Source organism: Aythya marila, assembly GCF_965140915.1.
Source record: "Aythya marila genome assembly, chromosome: 6".
In the NCBI taxonomy this organism is placed as follows: Eukaryota; Metazoa; Chordata; class Aves; order Anseriformes; family Anatidae; genus Aythya; species Aythya marila.
Window position 1 is genome coordinate 37,591,828 of NC_139047.1, and position 18,556 is coordinate 37,610,383.

General features: G+C 38.9%; 1 protein-coding gene across 2 annotated transcripts in view; it reads left to right on the forward strand.

Annotated features, from left to right (window-relative positions):
* Positions 1 to 18,556, forward strand: part of RIF1 (replication timing regulatory factor 1) — a 29,500-nt gene that overhangs the window by 8,371 nt on the left and 2,573 nt on the right. The window contains exons 11-33 of one of the 2 annotated variants that reach the window (XM_082762931.1): positions 570 to 743; positions 987 to 1,097; positions 1,357 to 1,419; positions 2,134 to 2,234; positions 2,600 to 2,686; positions 3,624 to 3,697; positions 3,820 to 4,000; positions 4,560 to 4,667; positions 4,893 to 5,042; positions 6,108 to 6,207; positions 7,288 to 7,552; positions 8,367 to 8,409; positions 8,694 to 8,896; positions 9,327 to 9,426; positions 9,804 to 9,935; positions 10,964 to 11,106; positions 12,139 to 12,228; positions 12,316 to 12,370; positions 13,623 to 16,370; positions 16,889 to 17,026; positions 17,313 to 17,390; positions 17,500 to 17,615; positions 18,349 to 18,502. In XM_082762931.1, coding sequence (XP_082619057.1) covers positions 570 to 743; positions 987 to 1,097; positions 1,357 to 1,419; positions 2,134 to 2,234; positions 2,600 to 2,686; positions 3,624 to 3,697; positions 3,820 to 4,000; positions 4,560 to 4,667; positions 4,893 to 5,042; positions 6,108 to 6,207; positions 7,288 to 7,552; positions 8,367 to 8,409; positions 8,694 to 8,896; positions 9,327 to 9,426; positions 9,804 to 9,935; positions 10,964 to 11,106; positions 12,139 to 12,228; positions 12,316 to 12,370; positions 13,623 to 16,370; positions 16,889 to 17,026; positions 17,313 to 17,390; positions 17,500 to 17,615; positions 18,349 to 18,502 — 5,414 coding nt within the window. Of the gene's footprint in view, positions 1 to 569; positions 744 to 986; positions 1,098 to 1,356; positions 1,420 to 2,133; positions 2,235 to 2,599; positions 2,687 to 3,623; positions 3,698 to 3,819; positions 4,001 to 4,559; positions 4,668 to 4,892; positions 5,043 to 6,107; positions 6,208 to 7,287; positions 7,553 to 8,366; positions 8,410 to 8,693; positions 8,897 to 9,326; positions 9,427 to 9,803; positions 9,936 to 10,963; positions 11,107 to 12,138; positions 12,229 to 12,315; positions 12,371 to 13,622; positions 16,371 to 16,888; positions 17,027 to 17,312; positions 17,391 to 17,499; positions 17,616 to 18,348; positions 18,503 to 18,556 lie in introns of those variants that run through there. The other variant, XM_082762930.1, reaches the window with a different exon arrangement.

Sequence of the window (18,556 nt, forward strand, 5' to 3'; positions counted from 1 at the left end):
TGTGTTATATGCTCTATATATACTAGTCTCAGCTCTGTAGCATTTTTAGGTTCTGTCTGAATATTACTGCAGTGATCATAACACTGCTCATAATGCTGTAAGTACGTGTGAAATCACATTAACTTGAGTGTTAGATCCAGGTGCTGAGATACGGAACTGCCTCTCCCCTGCATGGAAAGCCTGATGTTCTCATATAATTCTAGAATGTTGCAGTTAAAAGCCTCAGGTTCATTGTCCAGATGTCCTCAATGTGTTTATAGTGTAGCATGTAACTTGTTCTGTTGCCGCAACTTCCATGGCAACTTTTGTTGCCAAAATAAAGTTTGGCATCTGAGACTGAAGTCCTTGGAAGACACATGCTTTCAAAATACATGATTAAAACTGTGATGTTAAACCCTGTCAAGTACGTAATGTCTGACTGATAAGAGGTTCCTTTTAGCCACCACTATGATATGACTTGCTCTTCTCACATTTGCTGTGGGGGTTCTCGTTTGTTGGATTTTTCTTCTTACTACAGGTGATACATGAGGTAACTTTTTCAACTTTTCTTTTTTACTCCGAACACTCAGGTTCTTATCCATTTGCAAGTCCAGCCACACCAAGGATGAACTTGAATTCTAGTACTGCAGGAGTGGTGGTGATTCCTTCTATTCAGCTTCTGGGAATTGAAATGCTGCTTCACTTCCTGATGGGACCAGAAGTTTTGGATTTTGCGAAGCAAAATAAACTTGTACTTAGTTTAGGTATGTGAGTTACATTTTTCCAAGTACTATTATGTTCCAGATTTTGTTGGATATAAAGGTGTCCAGTAGCGTGAAATGCTTTAAATATTTAAAACTGCTAGTGGTCATCTTTAATATTGGAAATTGTTTTTAATTCTGTGAAATACTGTAAGTATACACATTCCTGATTTCTTTTTAAGACTTAATTTAAAAACAGACTGAAAATATAGCTGATTTACAAAACAGGCTTTGTTCTTCTCCTAGAGCCTCTCCAGCACCCACTCATCAGCAGCTCATCTTTTTTTTGTAAGCATGCCACCACACTTATAAATGCCGTTCAGGATGGATTTATTGCAATTGGAAAAGAAGTTCCTGGTAAGAATTTAGTGGGAAAACTCTTTGTTTTTTTTTTTTCCTGAAAAATAATTTTGGGGGAGGAAAACATAAGGGGGAAAAAAATAGCTGCTTTCTGTAATACTTCTGTCTGCGCTATTTAAATAGAACTTACCTGACTTGGTCCAAAAGCTTATGCGAGTTTCTGCTCATGTCAATGTCTGTTAACACAGCTTGTGTTTAAATATTGTTTGTTTAATGTCTTTATTGCAAAGTGAATGGAAATATTTTTATCTTGTAGATTCTATGCTGAATAGTATATGGAAGGACATAAATGGATACGTAAAAACAGCTATTGAATCAGGTAACCTTTTTTTTTTTTTTTTTTTTTTTGTCATAGCTTACCCATTAGTGATTGTCTTCTTTAGTAGACTTTAAGAAATGTTTGCTTCATTGGTAGTAAAACCTGTTTTTAGGCATCACCAACAGTTTTTTGGAATTGATCTCTGTAATCCATGTGCCAACAATACAAAATCATACCGAATCAATCCATTCAAGCTTGTCAGGGAAGACACCAATAGCATATGGGTGCAGCTGTGTGTCTTTTAGCAATAAGACACAAACACCTGAACTGCTTTTATGACTGAAGAAATCTTTCAATTTCCAAAAAGAATCCCATGCCAAGTCTTTGGTATTAAGAAAAACTCTGAAATATTATACAAAATATTAAAAAATATTTAAATAATAGTTTTTTATATTGAATGATCTAACTGAAAAGCATAATAGAAATGACGTGTTACTTGAACGCTTGCAAAATTTCACAGCTTTTTTTTAGTATGATGAATATTAACAGGAAGGTGTTCTATTTTACTTGGTAAATTTAGTTTTTCTGTTTAAACCTATCGGTTTCAGTTACACTGCTCTTCAGAGGTACTTGGTATCCAATTTGATAAAGTACTTGGTAATGTTTATAAGTATACAGAACTTCTTAGGATCTTACAGTCCTTGTATTTAAGATGTAAGTAATGGTCACTGCACATTAATTTGTTCTGCTGTAACTAAATTTACTTTATTCTAGGTAATAAGAAGGAAAAACAGGGGTCAGAAGTACTGACTATGTTACTCCAGGCCTTAAAAAACACTGTTAGATCGAATTCTCTTCCTGTGCAGAAAATACTGGTAAGTTGAGTGGGTTTGTAGGGTGTGTGTTTGTTTTTAAACCTAATTTCTTCTTGATTATGTAAATTCTGTTTGGTGGCAGTCTTTTGCACCTAATTGACCAGACTGGTGTCTTGAGAACCAGTGTTTGGTATGAACTGTGTAATTCTAATGATATGCCATAATGTTGCTTAAGGGTTTCTTAGGTGTTTTTCAGATTTATTAGCAGGGTTGATCTTATTGAGTATATAATTCTCAGAACCTTCTGTTTCAAAGGGAAGCAGTTGCTACAGTTGTGCTTGCATTTGTTTTTACATTAAAATACTGCTATCACAAGGAAAAAAAAAAAAAAAAGAATTACACTGCTTTCTTCTTTTTCCTTTTAGTCTCTCATTGATATTACTGTTAAGGAATTACCTCCCAAAGTATTAGGATCACCAGCTTATCAGGTTGCTGATATGGATCTTCTAAATGTAAGTGACTTATTTCCAGAGCTTTCTTTATGCTTAAAGGCATTAGGATATCATGTAAGCACAAATGTTTTTTTTAAAATGTTTGAAGCTATTGTCTGCTACGAAAAGGTGGTGGTAGTACTATTGAAAACTACTCTGTTCTACTCTGGTCCTAGTGAGCCATAGCTGTACTGAGTTCTGTGTACTGCGTTGGAAGGGGCAAGTGGGTAACAGCAATCTGAAAAACAACCAAAAAACCACTACCACCTTTGAGAAAAGACGACGTTAGATTTCTTTTGCTGTTGTTGTTATGAGAAAATTTAAGTGTAACAAGGTTACGTGCATGCCTCAAGTGAATAGCATAAAGTTTTGTCTACCAAAACTTAGAGCTCAACTCTGTAAGTTTATCTCAACTCCTTTCCTGAGTTTGGATTTGGAGTTTTTTTTCCTGACTTAGTTAATGTAGTCAAACTTAATTAAAGTGATTCGAGCTTTAATTGGCAGGTACTACATGCATTTTTCTAAATGCTTTAACATCAGCAAGAATGAAATAATAGATCTTTAACAGAGGTTGTCCAAAAGATGTTATACTGTGAAACTGAAGAAAGCCAATCACATAAATAACATCATGCTCTATCATGTTTCAGACATCATAAAATGTAATGCTTGCATTATGCACACCCAGTGTCAAGGAAATAGTGATTAAGTACTATAAAACTCATGTGACGGTGGTTTTTTGCTTCAGCTATAGTGTAATTGCTGGAAAGTACAGCATCTAGCAGAATTCTTATAGCTTTTGCCTCTTTTTACTTTGAAATGTTAGAATTGACGATTTCTGGCAACTTGTAAACTTCTGGCTTATGGTTAAAAATTGAAGATACATACATGTTTAAGTGAGGCAATTGTTTTATTTGTTTAGCATATATATTGATTTGACATCTGAAATTTCTCTTGCAAGGGAACGCCAGCTTTGTTCTTAATTCAGCTGCCTTTCCATGATAACCTCTTGGAACGGTGTGTAACAGATGAGAGGTATGTGTTTCTTGGTTTTTATTTTGTTTTAATTAAATAAATTCTCCGCAGTTTAAGACTTCTTAATTTTTTTCTGAACTTCAGCTGAAATGTGTTTTACCTATTGAATTTCTCTTCCCTAGGTTCTTCGTAATCCTAGAAACTCTGGTGGGTTATGTTTTATCTGGGCCTACATCTCCACTGGCTTTCAGTGAATCTGTGTTATGTATTATTAAGAAGAATGCAAAGCTGGTGGAAAACAAGGAACATCTTTGGAGAATGTGGAGTATTGTTGTTAACCCGCTAACCGAATGGATTAATCGGGTATGGTTACTTTGGTTCTCTTTACCAGAAAACACACGTTCTGTGCTGATCTTCTATCTTAATGTATTTTTAGAAATTGCATGTCCTAATGGTAAAATTATATAAGCCTTGATGGCATTTATGAGACTGCAATGTGTGCAACATTACCATGAACATTTGCAGTGACACTGTAATATTCAACAGGTTCTGCGGATGGCTTACTAGAAGTCCATTGACTTAACTAATCTCACAGTCATGAGATGTAAAAACATTAAAAATAGTTTGCTTTAGATATTCTGGGTATTAGCATCACTGCAACTGAAGTAAGCTTAGAAAAAGCACTTCTTTTTAATCCTTCAAATTAAGGGGTTATTCTGGAATTAAACAAAGCTTTTTATCTGTTTAAATAGTAGGATCAATGTGAACTCTTATAGAATGGGGGAATAACTAAATTCAAAACACCGTTGGCAATTCAGCTAGTGCAAATTTTACGTACAAAACAGATGATAGATAAGATTGTTCTAAATGCATTTGAACCTAGCATTTGCTTAAGAAATAAATTGCTTTTTTATCATTGCAGACTAACGAAGTAAATCAGGGTGATGCACTGGAACACAACTTCAGTGCTGTTTATAGTGCACTGCTGCTACCGGTAGCCCTTATCTTGCCTGTTCAGGAATTTCCACAGGTAACAGTTGGTACCTCATGCTGATTAGAAACAATGTGGGTTTTATAAAACTAAGTACTATCTAGTGATCTCAGAGTAGCATTTCTTTTACAATACATGTATGTATTAAGACTGCTGCTTTGAGGCTAGAATTCCTGAGTTGTATAGTCTTTGACAGAATACAATTTAAATTTTATCTCTGTCCACAGACACTAATAATCAAACTTTTTCTTTCTGTTGTTAAAGCCAACCATGAAATCCTTGCTGCGCACTTGGTCAGACCTGTACAGAGCATTTGCTCGCTGTGCTGCTTTAGTTGCAACTGCAGAAGAAAACCTGTGCTGTGAAGAACTTTGTGCCAAAATAATATCTGGGCTAGAAGGTGAAACTCCAGTAGTGAGTATAAACCTGTGACATTGAACTATATAAATATTTTAGCAGGCATTTTCAGTTAGATACATGTGTGAGAGCCTATTGTAAACTTCAGTGTAGTGTTTTCTATAATTGAAAGTGTTTGGGGTAAGACTTAGAGCTATAACAACATTCTTTGTATTAATGGGAGTTGGAATTGAACTAGAAATGGATGGAAAGAAATGAATGAAAGTAGTATAATGCTTGAATATTAAAATGAGTTAAGCAGTCTTTGGTTTGTCTTCTAAATATGTAAGTAATATTGTTTTGGTGAATGTCATCAACATCATGGTAAATATAATTTGGCCAGCTGGAATTCTTACATGAAGGATCTTCAGGTTGAATTAACAAGTAGCACCAGAGAAGTGTTATGATTAGGAAGGATAGAGTAGCAGTGTGGCATTTGGAGGGTTATGTCATTGTAACTTCTTGATGTGGCTGTATTCTGATAAACTTCAGTTTTCAAAAACAGACTTGTACGTAGAACTTAAGTATAGAAGTCGAATTGATACAAACTTTTTTGGCCCTTTTAATAGCAATGTTTTAATTATTTAGAGTTTGTGATGAATTGAAACAATGCTTGACATGGATCTCAGTGTGTAGCAACAACTCATTGTGCTTCCCTTAATGTAATTCTGTTAAAATCTTGTTGTGCCTACAGTGGCTTTTCTGAAAATCAGATTTAGTACAGTTACTAAATTTAAGCACACACTGGGATGTGGTAATGTGTTATGCTAGGTTGTTAGTACCTTGTACATTAAATGCTAACATTTTGCTGTACGTTCTTAAATCTAACACCACCTCACTGCTGTCTGTTACTGTTTTGCTTCCTTAATTTATGCATATATTCTTGTGTCATTTGTTAAGAGTGAAAAGACTGAATCTTCAGCTTGCTTGTAAACTTGATTTAGTCTCACCTGACCATGCACAAAAACTTCATCCCTGCTTTTAAATATAAAAGTTGTTTTGCACTGCAGTTCTGAATGGCCAGCACAGTTTTCTGTCATCACAGTTCTGGGCTTTGCTGATGACTTGTGTTTTTTTCCTCAGGTGTCTTCAATGATGGATGGTCTCACCCATATTATATCAGTTATGGTTGACTGCGTCAACTTCGCACCCTATGGTATTAAATATCAGCCAAAAAATAGATGTAAGAAAACATCTTGAGTATTGGGGTTTTCTGTCTCTCTCTTTCAGGTTTGGTTGGAAGTAGGAGTTGCTGCAGATGCAGAAGTGATGACTGTAGGCTATCAATAGTCAATGTATGTTACTTGTATTAGCAAAGCATTGAAGGGACTGACAAACATTCTTAAAAATGAGCTGAAAACATCATCCATGCATATTTAAGTACTAGAGCTATTCTGATTTTTTGAGCAGCTGAGAAGTTACTGGGGAACTTGGCAGAGAACACTTGAAATTCATGTCACCATGAAGGCTACGTTCCTTGTAGGACACAGCTCTGTCTGGAGTTGCATTTGATATTTCAGCTATAATTTATAGATGAAATCTGCTTCTGCTTTGTGCAAACATAATCTGAAGCAGTAATGCCTGATCACTCTGTAGTCTAAATATGTATTAAGTACCTGTCTGAAATTGATGTTAAGCTGTTAGTGTAACAGTGAAAAGGCTACTGCTTGTGAAGCTGCTTTGCATTATAATAGTATACGTTTGTAATACAAAAGATCTTTGTATGCAAAATAGTCTTTGTTCCCTGCTTCTATTTAGAACTGCAGAACTGATTGCCAAAATAACTTAATTCAGTGTAAAACTCAGTATTTTTATAACTTCTCTGTCCCAGCTGAATTTGTTTGGTAGCAAGCCATTTTGTTGGACTGCTGAAAGAATGAAGTGCTTTAATGGGAAATGCTAATGAGAAAAAATGTGATGAAAGCTTTAGTTTTGAATGAGACTTGATACTTCCCCTTCTCTCCCCTCACCTGTTCCAGAATTTACACCTATCAGCTAACACTTCTAGGTTGGTTTACATCTCTGGCCAGTAGGCATGAAAGATGCTTAAAAACAGTGATTTGTGTGACCAACCATGAATAAAATGGGAGGAATAGGATCCGTATCTGTAGTGGTATGATAAAGTTATGTATTAAAAAATGTATGTCCTGTGTTAGGTCTGGTTTTAAACTATTAGTATAGTATAGTTCCTATGCACTGTGTTGTAATGCATGTTATATATAAAAATATTTTCTATTTTCTCTTTTTTTGTTTTTAATGTTAGCTCCACAGACACCTACAGACTGGTCTAAGAAGAAAAGGGAGCCCCTTGGAAAGCTTTCTTCTCTATTTAAGCTCCTGGTGATGTTAATAAACTCTTTCCATACGTTCAGTTCCAACGAAACCTGTTCAGAAGCATTGGTCTCTGTTGGTCCTTCAATTATTGCTATTCTTAACAACATCATCAGCCACGTTTCATTGCCTTCGGTGATTGGGATGATGTTTGCAATTTTTTCAAAACCACTGGCGGTGTTCTTTGAAAAAACAAAGTGAGTATTTGGATTCATTGTATTGCTGCATATTAATGAAATCTTGTGTAGTCTACATCACTCTGTGCTTAAACATAGCTCAGGGTTATTCAAAGCACTCACCCTAGGACACTGAGAATGTTCAGCTTCTCTGGAGCCTCAGCTTTAAAGGCACCAGCCACTTTGCTGTAGATTCAGCCTAGCTGGTGCGTGCTACTCTTGTGGTGCACACAAGCACTGCAGAAAGAATGGATCTGTAAGATCATCACTCAAGTTGTCCTTCCACAACTGTTGTGTGTAAACTGAGCTGCTGGCACTTGAATGCATGGTGGTGCCAGAGCTAAGGGGGGCTGCCAGAAGTGGCCCTAGTGGCACATGGCAGCAGTCAGCACACATGGTGGTCCTCGGTTCTTGCTGATGCAAGAACCTTTTGGGGGATTTCAAAACCATGCTTGTGAGTAGCAGTCTCCATTTGTAAGTTTTTTAGAAATAAACCCAAAAACTTAAGTATTTATACATAGAACAGAACCTTCAGCACTTCTGAAGGCTTAATATTTCCAATGTTGCCAGTACGTTCATGCCAAAGAGACATTTCTGTAAGACTACATTGTTTGGCTTCCAGCTGCCATTGAATTTCAATACGGTGACAATATTTAGTAACAGTACTTCATTTTATAGTGGCTAGACATTGGGGTAACTTGTGTAAGGTAATTTACATTGTGCAACATAATTTCATTGTTGTGTAGTAAACCTAGTGTGCGGTGCTTGTGTGTGTTTAATTCTTAGGATAGATGAGAGCAAAACATTTCATAACTCTTCTTGTTTGTTTTGGCAGGCTTGCTGATGTACCTAAAGCATACAGTAATCTTAACAACAAGGTAAATTTGCTGGAGAAACAGCCGTGGGGTGGGAAAATATATGGCATTGTAGAGTTCTTGCTGTTCATTCTGTGTTCTGAACAATATTGTAGTGAAGGTAGAGATTTAACTGTTTTAAACTAAAAAAAAAAAAAAGTAACTAAGACAAGTAAGCGTAGGTATTAGTGAGGCTTCTGTGGTGTTCAGTCTGTAATATTATCTGGGTTTTGTGTGTTTTTAAACAAAAACAGAACTTTTAAATAGCAAATGAAATACTAAAACTAAATACTTCTTCCTTCCCTCAGCTTGAAAAACTCCTGGCAGAGATAATTCAGTGTTTGCAGTCTCACTGCACTGGCTCTTACGACAGCGAACTGCTAGAGCAGCTTTCTCCTTTGCTCTGTGTAATGTTTCAGCATAAGAGCAAACAGATCCGCAAACAATGTGCCCACTTCTGGAACACAACATTTGCTAAGGCTGCATCCTTGACATACCCTGAAGAATTAAAGTAAGAAATGTTTTTTTTGTATATTGTGTGTGACTTGGACTGGAGCAAAATATAAATAAGGGCAGTGCAGCTTAAAGCAGGTCCTCTCCCTGACTGTACGAGCTAGACCTAGTGAAGTATGTAGCTGTGGAAGTGAAAACATGGTTAGTATGCTGTTCAGTTATGCAGGGTGAGTTATACATGTTGTTTTTTTCTAGAAAGCTTGGAAGAATGTTCAAGGAATAAACCTAGAAATCAAGGAATAAGCCTAGAAATCTGTATAGAGGTTTACTTGACTGTAACACTTCAAATAAGAGATGTCAGGTTAGGTATAAGTGAATTAGCATTGTTCTGGTCACTGTTTATGTTCTGCCTCTTGTGAGAACTGGGGTGTCTGCTGGTCTCGTTGCATACTTCTACCCTCATAAGTCTAAATTTTTGTGTTGAGCAGATCTGTGTTAAGCCAAGCCAAACAGAAAATTCCACTCCTGCTGCCTGGCTTTGAAAGCATTGAGATAGCTGAAGAACATAGTGCACCGTTCTCTGATGAGGTAAGTACTTTGTACCTAGTGGGTGCCTTCGTTGTGAATGAATTCCCCACTTCACCTAGTGGGTAACTTCCTGGGAGTGCAGAGGTCAATTTTGATTTTCAGTGTGATTGTCTTACAATTAACTTCATGTCTGGAATGACAAACTGTGCTGGATAAACACCGTCACGAGACTGAGCTGGCTGTTAACAGTTTATGCATTTTAAAACTTGGGGTTCTCTGAACTTGTTCAAAATAATGAATTTTTCCAGTGTCCTCCTCTACATAGTTTACATGAAAAAGGGAGTGTGTGTAGTTGTAGAAATGAATATATTTCAGGGTGGATTTGTGAGCTTGGAGTTTCTTCATACAACATATTGACTGTATTTTTCCTTGATTAGACGGAAAATTCACAGTGGGATGCAAAGATGAGTGGGATGGAAGTGAATCTGGGTCGAAAACGAGACTCCATATTGGCTCAGACAAATGAACTCAAAGACAAGCCCAGTAATGTGCAAGTAACACCTGCAAAGGTAAGGTGTTCACAAATAAGTGTGACAATCAGGTCTGTTATATTCTGCAGCTGAACATCGTGGTGTGAATGCTGAGGTAAAACTAATGAGTTGTTTGAGATTTTTTTAATCTTAGCTGTACAGTGCACTTTTTTTTTTCTGTTCAAATTCTCTAATAACTAAGTTTACAGATGGCTGAGTTTTTATGTGGGAATTGTGGAAGGCTGCTCGATGGGTCTGCCAATCTGTCACTTGGATTAGGAAGCAAAGGGTAGAACATCTCTGTTAGAAGGAGGAGGCTGGCAAGTTTATAGCTGTTACTTTTCTTGGATCTGGAACTTGAGTTTTGAGACTTTTTTTGTAAAGTAATTAATAGTTTGTGCTGTTACACCGTCATTGAGATGTTCTGCTTACCCATGTGCTTAGCAACCAGCTTGTGGTAGATGAAGATGGCAGGAATCATGTTCAGACAGTCACAGCTCCTGCGTTCCCTCCTAAAGCTGCAGTTGGGAGCTGTTGAAAAGGGTAAATCTGCCTGAGAACAAGGAGGGGTACTGGTGGGTTTCTGTCCTTTGAGTGTGGAGATGGCAAGTACAGATGCTGGTACTTCAGTTGCCCAGCCAGGGTGGTGCAGTGCAATTTTTTAATGTGTTTGTCATCCTTCAGTGATATCAAGCTGTTCTTTCAGTGGGAGCCACAGTATCATACTCTTAAGAAACTAAACTACTAAGTAAGAAACAGCAAATATTAGTCTTTTTAAATATTGAGGTACCCCCATGTGTTAGAGATTTTGAATTTTGAGATGCTAAAGGAAGTGCAGAACCTTACAGAAGGGCACAGAGGAAGGGGTTGCAGAAACTCTCATAGGTGGTAGTGTTGGAAGAAAAAAGAAAAGGCTGATAAAGAAAAATCAGCACCTACTGAAGGATTTGTGTCTGTTAATGTGCTGAAAGAACTGTGGTTACCTGAAAACTTTTCTATTTAGGATAGCTGTACCTGGGTGAGGAAAGCATTGTCTTGTTTCTAATCCACGTTTTTCCTTTCTGTAGTTAAAACTAGAATTTTCATCTTCGAAGGCTAAAAGTGAGATCCTTCTGGAAGAAGAGAAATCTGTTGATTTTGTGTTCATTCCTCCAGAAACAAAACCAAGAATATTGACAGAACATCAAAAAGAAGTGCTTAGGTCAAAGAGGTTTGTAATTAATATTCTTTTAAACTTAGCGTGAAATGTCATTACACTGAGTACGACATAACTTCAGTTCTGCTATCTCAGCTTGCTCAGACTGTGGTTAAGCCCCACTCTCCCATACAAGTTAAAATGTTCAAAGCTAACAAAGTTCCCTGGCTTACTGTCTCAAAGCAGTCAAATTATTTTCTGATCTGCAGTTCCTTCTGTGGCTAAACATAGTCTGTTACCCGTTTGGAGCTTGATACTTGGATTTCACACTTTTACTTAATGACTCTGTTTGCAATATGAAACAGAAGCTGGCATTTTTCTTGAATCGTGGAAACTTTGGTTTTCTTTCCTCATCTGATGGAAAAGCTCTAACTTTGAAAGCGAAGTCTTATGCAAGCAGCATGTCAAATTAGGCTATTCCCAGAATCCATCTTTAATTTGAAGATTCTTTTTCAATTTTCTTTTTTTGTGTGTGGAAAAAATAGCACTAGAGTATCTTCTCAGCAGATGTTCAAAAACAGACTGCAAGCAAAATTTGTGTACAGCAGCGCTTTACAGGAACCCAGCTGGTTAATACAGTCAGCATGTGTTGGTGAATTCTTTGCACAGTGGGATCCCAACCACAGCTCTTCATTCCCTACCCTTCCCCACGCACACCCTCCATAAGCATGTTGAAAAAGATTGGGTGCAGCTGAATACAGCAGCCTTCCAGTCAGGAGTTAAATCATGATCTGCATCCGCTCGGTGCTTTCTTTTGCCAGTGGGACTGCTCAGGTTGTGGCAGCAGATAGCAGTGCCTTGTCCTTTCTTTTCCAGAACGTGGAGCAGAGTGTGTGGTCGCAGTCTCCTGATTCTTGGTGCACATTGCTTTGCTTTTTTTCAGCAGTCTGTGCTTTGGTGCATGTTGCTGTTTGAGTAGCCTTAAGAGTTTGGAAGTTCAATCTACTTCCTACAAGAACTTGCTGTCGTGTGATGAATGCATTATACTACCCCATCTCACCTTTTTTTTTTAATACTCCAACGTAACCATTTCTGGTTTTGTTTCAGAATTGGTATTCCTGCTATGTACAACAATTTAGACACTTCACAAGATACTACCTTATTTTCTCAGTATACTCAGAGCCAGGAAGATTCTTTGTAAGTAAAGCAGCCACTATAATGTTAAAGGTTCCCTCCCCCCTTTTTGTTTTGCAGCCCTTCTAATTTAATTAACTTTTATTTTAGGGAAAAGCCATCTTTAATAGAAAATGCAAAAGAAGATAATAAAAACAATCCTCAGGTAATTTCTCGTTGTCTAATGGTAGTTAAGATACCAGAATTGTAACCATATCCCTAATGTTTTCTTCGTATTAGTAGCTCTGATAATTGATGGCAAAGCTCTTTGATTACTGTGTATGATAAATAAGTGGGTTTAAATTGCTTTGAAAACTATTTGAGGGGAAAAAAATGTGCCCCCAAATATATCTGTTCACAGGAATCCTTTTCTTTCTCCATGTTGATTAACCTGTAAGGTTCCCAAGAATACCTTGTTTGTTTTTTTAAACCTCCTATTTTTTCCCATTTCTGCGTAATACTGATCCAGGCTATAGAATACACCGAGAGCTCTTACAATTTGTATTTCACTTCATCAGTAGGTTTCAATTCGATACTAATAGTAGTGTTTTTCGTGCTCTGTTCCATTCTGCCTGACTTAGACTAGAAGAGGCCAATCATTAAATGTTTGAATTTAATTTCAAAATGTGAAGATTTAACAAGGGTTTTAATAACAGTTTTAACAAGGATGCATTTAAATTACACAGCTTACAGGTATCATAGGGACTTACAGATCAACCATTTGGATGCCCCACCAGATATATTTTACTGGGGGGAGGAGGGGATTTGAAAGCTGCAGCATAGACATACTATGACTGAACTGTGGTGCTGTTCTGCAGATTTCCTCATTGCCTAGCTTTATGGTAGGAATCCTAACGCTTGCTAACTTTTCCGTAATACGTTTCCTTTCAGTGAGTGTATTTTGTATGCATCATGTCTTTCTGTAACTCTTTTAACTTATGAAAGTCTTCCTGCTGATAGCCGTTACTCAGTGACTGTGCTGAGGCTGCCCCATCCCTGCAGTGCCCAAGGCCAGGCTGGGTGGGATTTGGGCAGCCTGGGCTGGGGGAGGTCCCTGCCCGCTGCAGGGGTGGCACCAGGGGGCTTTGAGGTCCCTTCCAAAGCAAACCCCTGTGATTCTGCGGGTCAGCAATGTGCCCTTGCCACTAAGAAAGCCAATGGTAGTCTTGGCTGCACGAGGCAAAGCACTTGCAGCATGCAGGGGGTTGGCATAGATAACATCCAGAGGTCCCTGCCAGCCCCAGCCATTCTGTGGAAGAATAAACAAAAAAAATTGAAGGATATGTTGTAAGATAATTTAAAGGAAGGGTGGCTTGAAAATCCTCACAGGTGTTTTGTTTTCTATTCTACTAGATCTGCTTTTTATTTCATATCCATAGCAAAAAAAATAGATCTTGCTGTTCGTGTTTTTGGGACAGGAAGAAAATGAAAAGAGTGAAGGCTGCATCGCTGAACCAGATGAAATCACGGGGGACTGCAAATCAGATAACTCTCTTGAGGATATGTCTGCTACTCACATGGAGACCAACTCAGCTGTAAATAGTGAAGGGGAGTCAAAAAGCGATACGGCTGAACCGATGCAGGAGGAGCCAGCAGCTGAAGAGGGATTAGAGAAAAGTACTACAGAAACGGCCTTGAAGGATTCCTTAGGAGGAAACGGAGACGTTTCAAATGTCAGTAGCAGTTCGACTTCAAGTGATGTAATTTCTGGAACTCCCCAGCCTGCAAGCCGAAGGCAATCTTTTATTACTTTGGAGAAATTTGGCAGTTCAGAGAACAGACCCTTTAGCGCTTCGGCATTAAACAGTGCATCAGAGATGTCTGGAAGCCCTTCTGTGCCAGATAAACAGGAAAATACAAATGTGTGCAAGACTGGTACTAAACCAGAAAAATCTAGAGAAGAGAACAAAAATTCTTCACAGTCTGAACAAGTATTTACTGCAATACGGAGGCTAACTCGCAGGCAGAGTAAAATGGAGCAGCTAGGAAATAAGCATTCTGGGTTAAGTAGGTCAGAACAAGAGAAAAGTGCTCAAGAGTCTGTTGCCAACAGTATGGAAACCAGTCCTGGACCATCTCCTGCCATGGAGGACACGGAACGTGTTCTCACTGCTCAGTCCCAAGCTCTCAGTTCTACAGAAGCAGAAATTAAAAAAGTTGAAGATACAATAGCAGAAATAGAAAGGGTTCGGGCTTTAGATATGGATACGAAAGAAAATACACCCCCAGAGGCAGCTGGTTCATCCAGCCAGGTAACAGATGAGGATAATCAGGTCCCACACGTGTCCCCGAGTCAGAAAACACTAAGGCGTTCTGCGAGGCGACGGTCAGAAACTGGAGAATCAGCAGGTAGTCAAGATAAGGAAGATGGCCACCAAAAAAAAGACAAACGTAAAGAAGATGAAAAATCCCTGCAAAAGAAGTTGCCACAGACTAAAGACGATATATCCCAGAAGCAGAAAGGAGTGTCAGGGAAAACAACAGACACGGCAAACAGGAAAGAAAGCAGCCTGCCTGAGAGAACTGCTGCAGAGGACTTGGGCTCAGCGGGTGATGAGGAGGCGAACAAAAGCACTAGGAAGTCAGAAGATAAATCGAAGATGGACATGGAAGGTCAAGACTGTAGCTCAGGTACGACAGGCGAGAAGAAAAAGGAACGCCCGCGATACCACACAAGAAGAAGCTCACAAGGATTGCTGTCCAGCATAGAAAATTCAGAGGCTGACGGCTGTGAGACCAAGGAAGAAAGCATAAAGAGGAAAAAATCTGGAAAAATGAAAACAAGAAGTGAGTCTCTTGAAAGTAAATTGAAAGATCTACAGCCAGGAAGCCATGGCCAGGAGGAGTCTTCCCAAGAAAACGAAAGTAAAAATCTTTCGGAAACAAACAGAAGTGAGCTAAGTGATGAAATCAGCACAGAAATGTCACTGTCTGAACCACAGGAGTTAAAAAAGGACCTGAAAAATGAAGTAATTCCTGCAGATGCTGGTGGAGCAGGGGGATCTGCCTGCCCAGAGACTTCACTTGATACACAGAACACGGGTGGGGAACAAACCAAGACTGGGGTGGTGACAGAACCTTTTACTGACCCGTGTGTATCTGAAGCTCTGAAAACAGGAGAGGAAAACACGCATGTTGAAAGGCAGGGAAATGCAGGAGACCATTCAAGTGTTCTGCCTGAAGATGTGCAAGGAGCAAATGCTTCAGGTAACGAGCCTTCCTCTTTGCAAGTACCTGAGTGTCAGCACAAGAGAAGCAAAAGGCAGAGAAAGCTGAGGAGCTGCGATTGCTGTTACAAAAAGGCAAAGCAGACAGCAGTGTCGTTCACTGAGCTGAAAACTGATGACAGTTCTGACCTGCATGAGCCCCGAACCACCCCGGTTCAGACAGCTGCAGATGCATCAGAGATGTCTGCTAGCTCAAATTTTGAGGAGAGCTTGGCCATGGCACCTTGTGCAATGAGCACACCACGGCTTCAGTCCAAGGAACCCAGCACGCTCAACTTGGAAAAAGAGAGAAAATCTGAAGATAACCTGCAAGGGAATGCTGGCAGTATGGAGGAGGAGGAGGAGGAGAAAGCAGCATGTGTAGCAGGTGAATTTAGCGATTCCATAATGGAAGTAAAAGTAGATACTGATGAGAGTGACGGAACTGAACAGGGTGTATCTGAGTGTGCTTCAGATGAGCCTGATGACAGCTCTCTGGCTGCAGGGAATCAAAGTGAAAAACCAGGCGATGCAGTAAAGGAAGAAGAAAATGAGAATGGACCAATGGAGGAGGTACCTGGGGCACTGAGCGTTGCTGGCAGGCCTGAGAGAGACCAGATGAATGAATTAGAAAGCAATCAGGATGATAAAGAACAAGCTGAGAATGCTGTAGCAGAAAGTTATGCTATTTTGGATAAAGAGATGAAAGAGGAATTGTTAGAAGCTGAAATTACAGTGCCTGAAAATGTGGCTGTAGAGGGTGAAGGTGCAGTAGAAAATAGCAACGTGGATTCACCTCAGAAGGCAGAAAATGTTGATTCTTTTGCTTTAGTAAACGAAAGTCCTAACGGTATGCAGGCACGCTGCATGTGGTCTCCTTTGGCTTCTCCATCCACGAGTATTTTAAAGAGAGGTGTGAAAAGAAATCAAGACGATGATTCCCTGTCGCCTGCTAACAAGGTACGGTGATGCGATTCGGTCTGTGATACTCACAATTCATTCTGTCCATAACTGGGATACGGAACAGTATAATGAGTTCCAAAGGCACTCAGTTACTGACTTTAACAGTATTTACAATGAAAAATAATGCTGAAGATGAAGACCTGTGGATTTTCTGTAATGCACAAGCACTGGCAGGCTTGTGTTATTGGGGCTTGGGAGTTTAAATTTGGCACAGCTTCAAAGGCCAGTTTGCATGCCTGCATGACAGCAGAACAAAAAACTGCAAAACCATTAAATGCACAGGCAGGGTCTTACCAGTGGGTTTTGAGAAGCATTTCTACAGAATGCATTGCATCTTCCCTTTAGCAGTGAGGTAGCCGCAGTTTCTATCCTTGGGTGAAGCATGATTAGTGTTGTTCAAGAACTTGAGTAACTTCACCCATTTCAAACTGAGTTATTTTGTCTCTTCAGACTTCTTTCATCAGAGCAGGGTGGTTTGAGTGCATCTGATTAAAAACTACTTTTTCTAAAAACAGATTCGTCGTGTCTCTTTTGCAAATCCCATTTATCAAGAAGGATTGGCAGATGACATAGACAGGAGGAGCCCTGTCATTAGAGCCCATTCTTCACCATCTTCACGAAGTCTTAAAATCTTATCTAGCGTTCAGGCTAAGGTAAGTTCTTACATGTGTTCTGTATGTTGTAAGTCTTCTGTTTCTCATGTTTCTCATATTAATGTAGCTGTAGTGTATGTTCATGGTCACTTGCAAACAGTTAACAAATAGTTAAAAGGGTGAAGAGTTAGAGAATCAGTAAGTTTAAGAAATAGCTGTAACTGTTTTAGTCTTGTTCAGTCTGTTGCTCTCTAAAGACAGATACAGTCTGATATCTAGATAGCTAGGAAGTTAGCTAACCGAATTCGTACAATCCTGAGAGATTTTTTCCTCTTTTTCTATCCAGCATATTACCACTCCAACCAAAGGATTTCTGTCCCCAGGATCTCGTAACCCTAAATTTAAGAGCTCAAAGAAGTGTTTAGTAAGAAGTGCTTTGGTTCATGTTTCTCTTACTTTTCTTGTATTCTTTATTTTTTCTTGTATTTGGTTGTGTGATAGTTAAATTAATAACTTCTCTCTGTTATTCAAAGATTACAGAAATGGCTAAGGAATCACTGCCTTCTCCTACAGAATGCATGTATCCTGCCTTAGCTAGCTGTAAGGCACCAGTTGATGTAATTTTACCTCAGATTACATCAAATATATGGTAAGTACATTGTTGCTCTGGAAGATCACATTTCAGTAGAAAATTCTTACTGGATCTTCAACAAAAAAAAAAAAGGCAAAAGCAATATTTGTGATGCAAAGTGATAAATTAGAGAGACCTTTTGCGGGGAAAAAACGAAGCATTTTTTAAAAGGGGAGAGGTTGGATGTGTGAGGGAGACTTCACTCAATTCCAGACCAGTTGTCTTTCCTGTGAAGAGCTTGCAGTCAAACACAGGGAACTTTCCCTAGTTTGTGAGATAGAGCAGACTGATCTTAACGATCTGTGACAAAGCAACTGGAGCTTGCAGTACGTTGAAGATGCCACCATCCTGCTGCTGTTTGGGAGTACCACAGACCAAGTGGGATTTTGGGGGAAAAGATCTACGTTTCAAACACAAACACCAGGTGCTCAGCTAATGAGACTTTGATATGTCAGGAACAAACTATACACTGTAGCAGGAACTGCTCTGAATGTTGTTTTCTAGCATACTCAGCTTCTTTTCCTTCCTCTTATGTGTAAGTGGGCTTTTGAATCCCATTTCCTGATTGGATATTGATAAGCTGCAAGAAAGTGTGCTGCTGCAGAGAGAAGAAATGTCTCTGGCATGTTTTTTTCCTTTAAGTGCATGTGAATTGGCATTCGTGTAAGATTTATTTAACGCACTACAGTGTTAAGGAGAAGGGACACATGGATTTTAGTATAATGAACTCTTTTTTTCTTTCCTGCTGCAGCGCAAGAGGTTTGGGGCAGCTCATTCGAGCAAGGAACATTAAGACAGTGGGTGATCTGAGTACTCTGACAGCATCAGAAATCAAAACTCTTCCCATCCGTTCTCCTAAAGTTTCCAATGTTAAGAAAGCTCTGAAAGGATATCACGAGCAGCAGGTAAGGTTTAATCCTAGTGCCCAGAAAGGTAATGTTAACCTAATGAACTGCTAA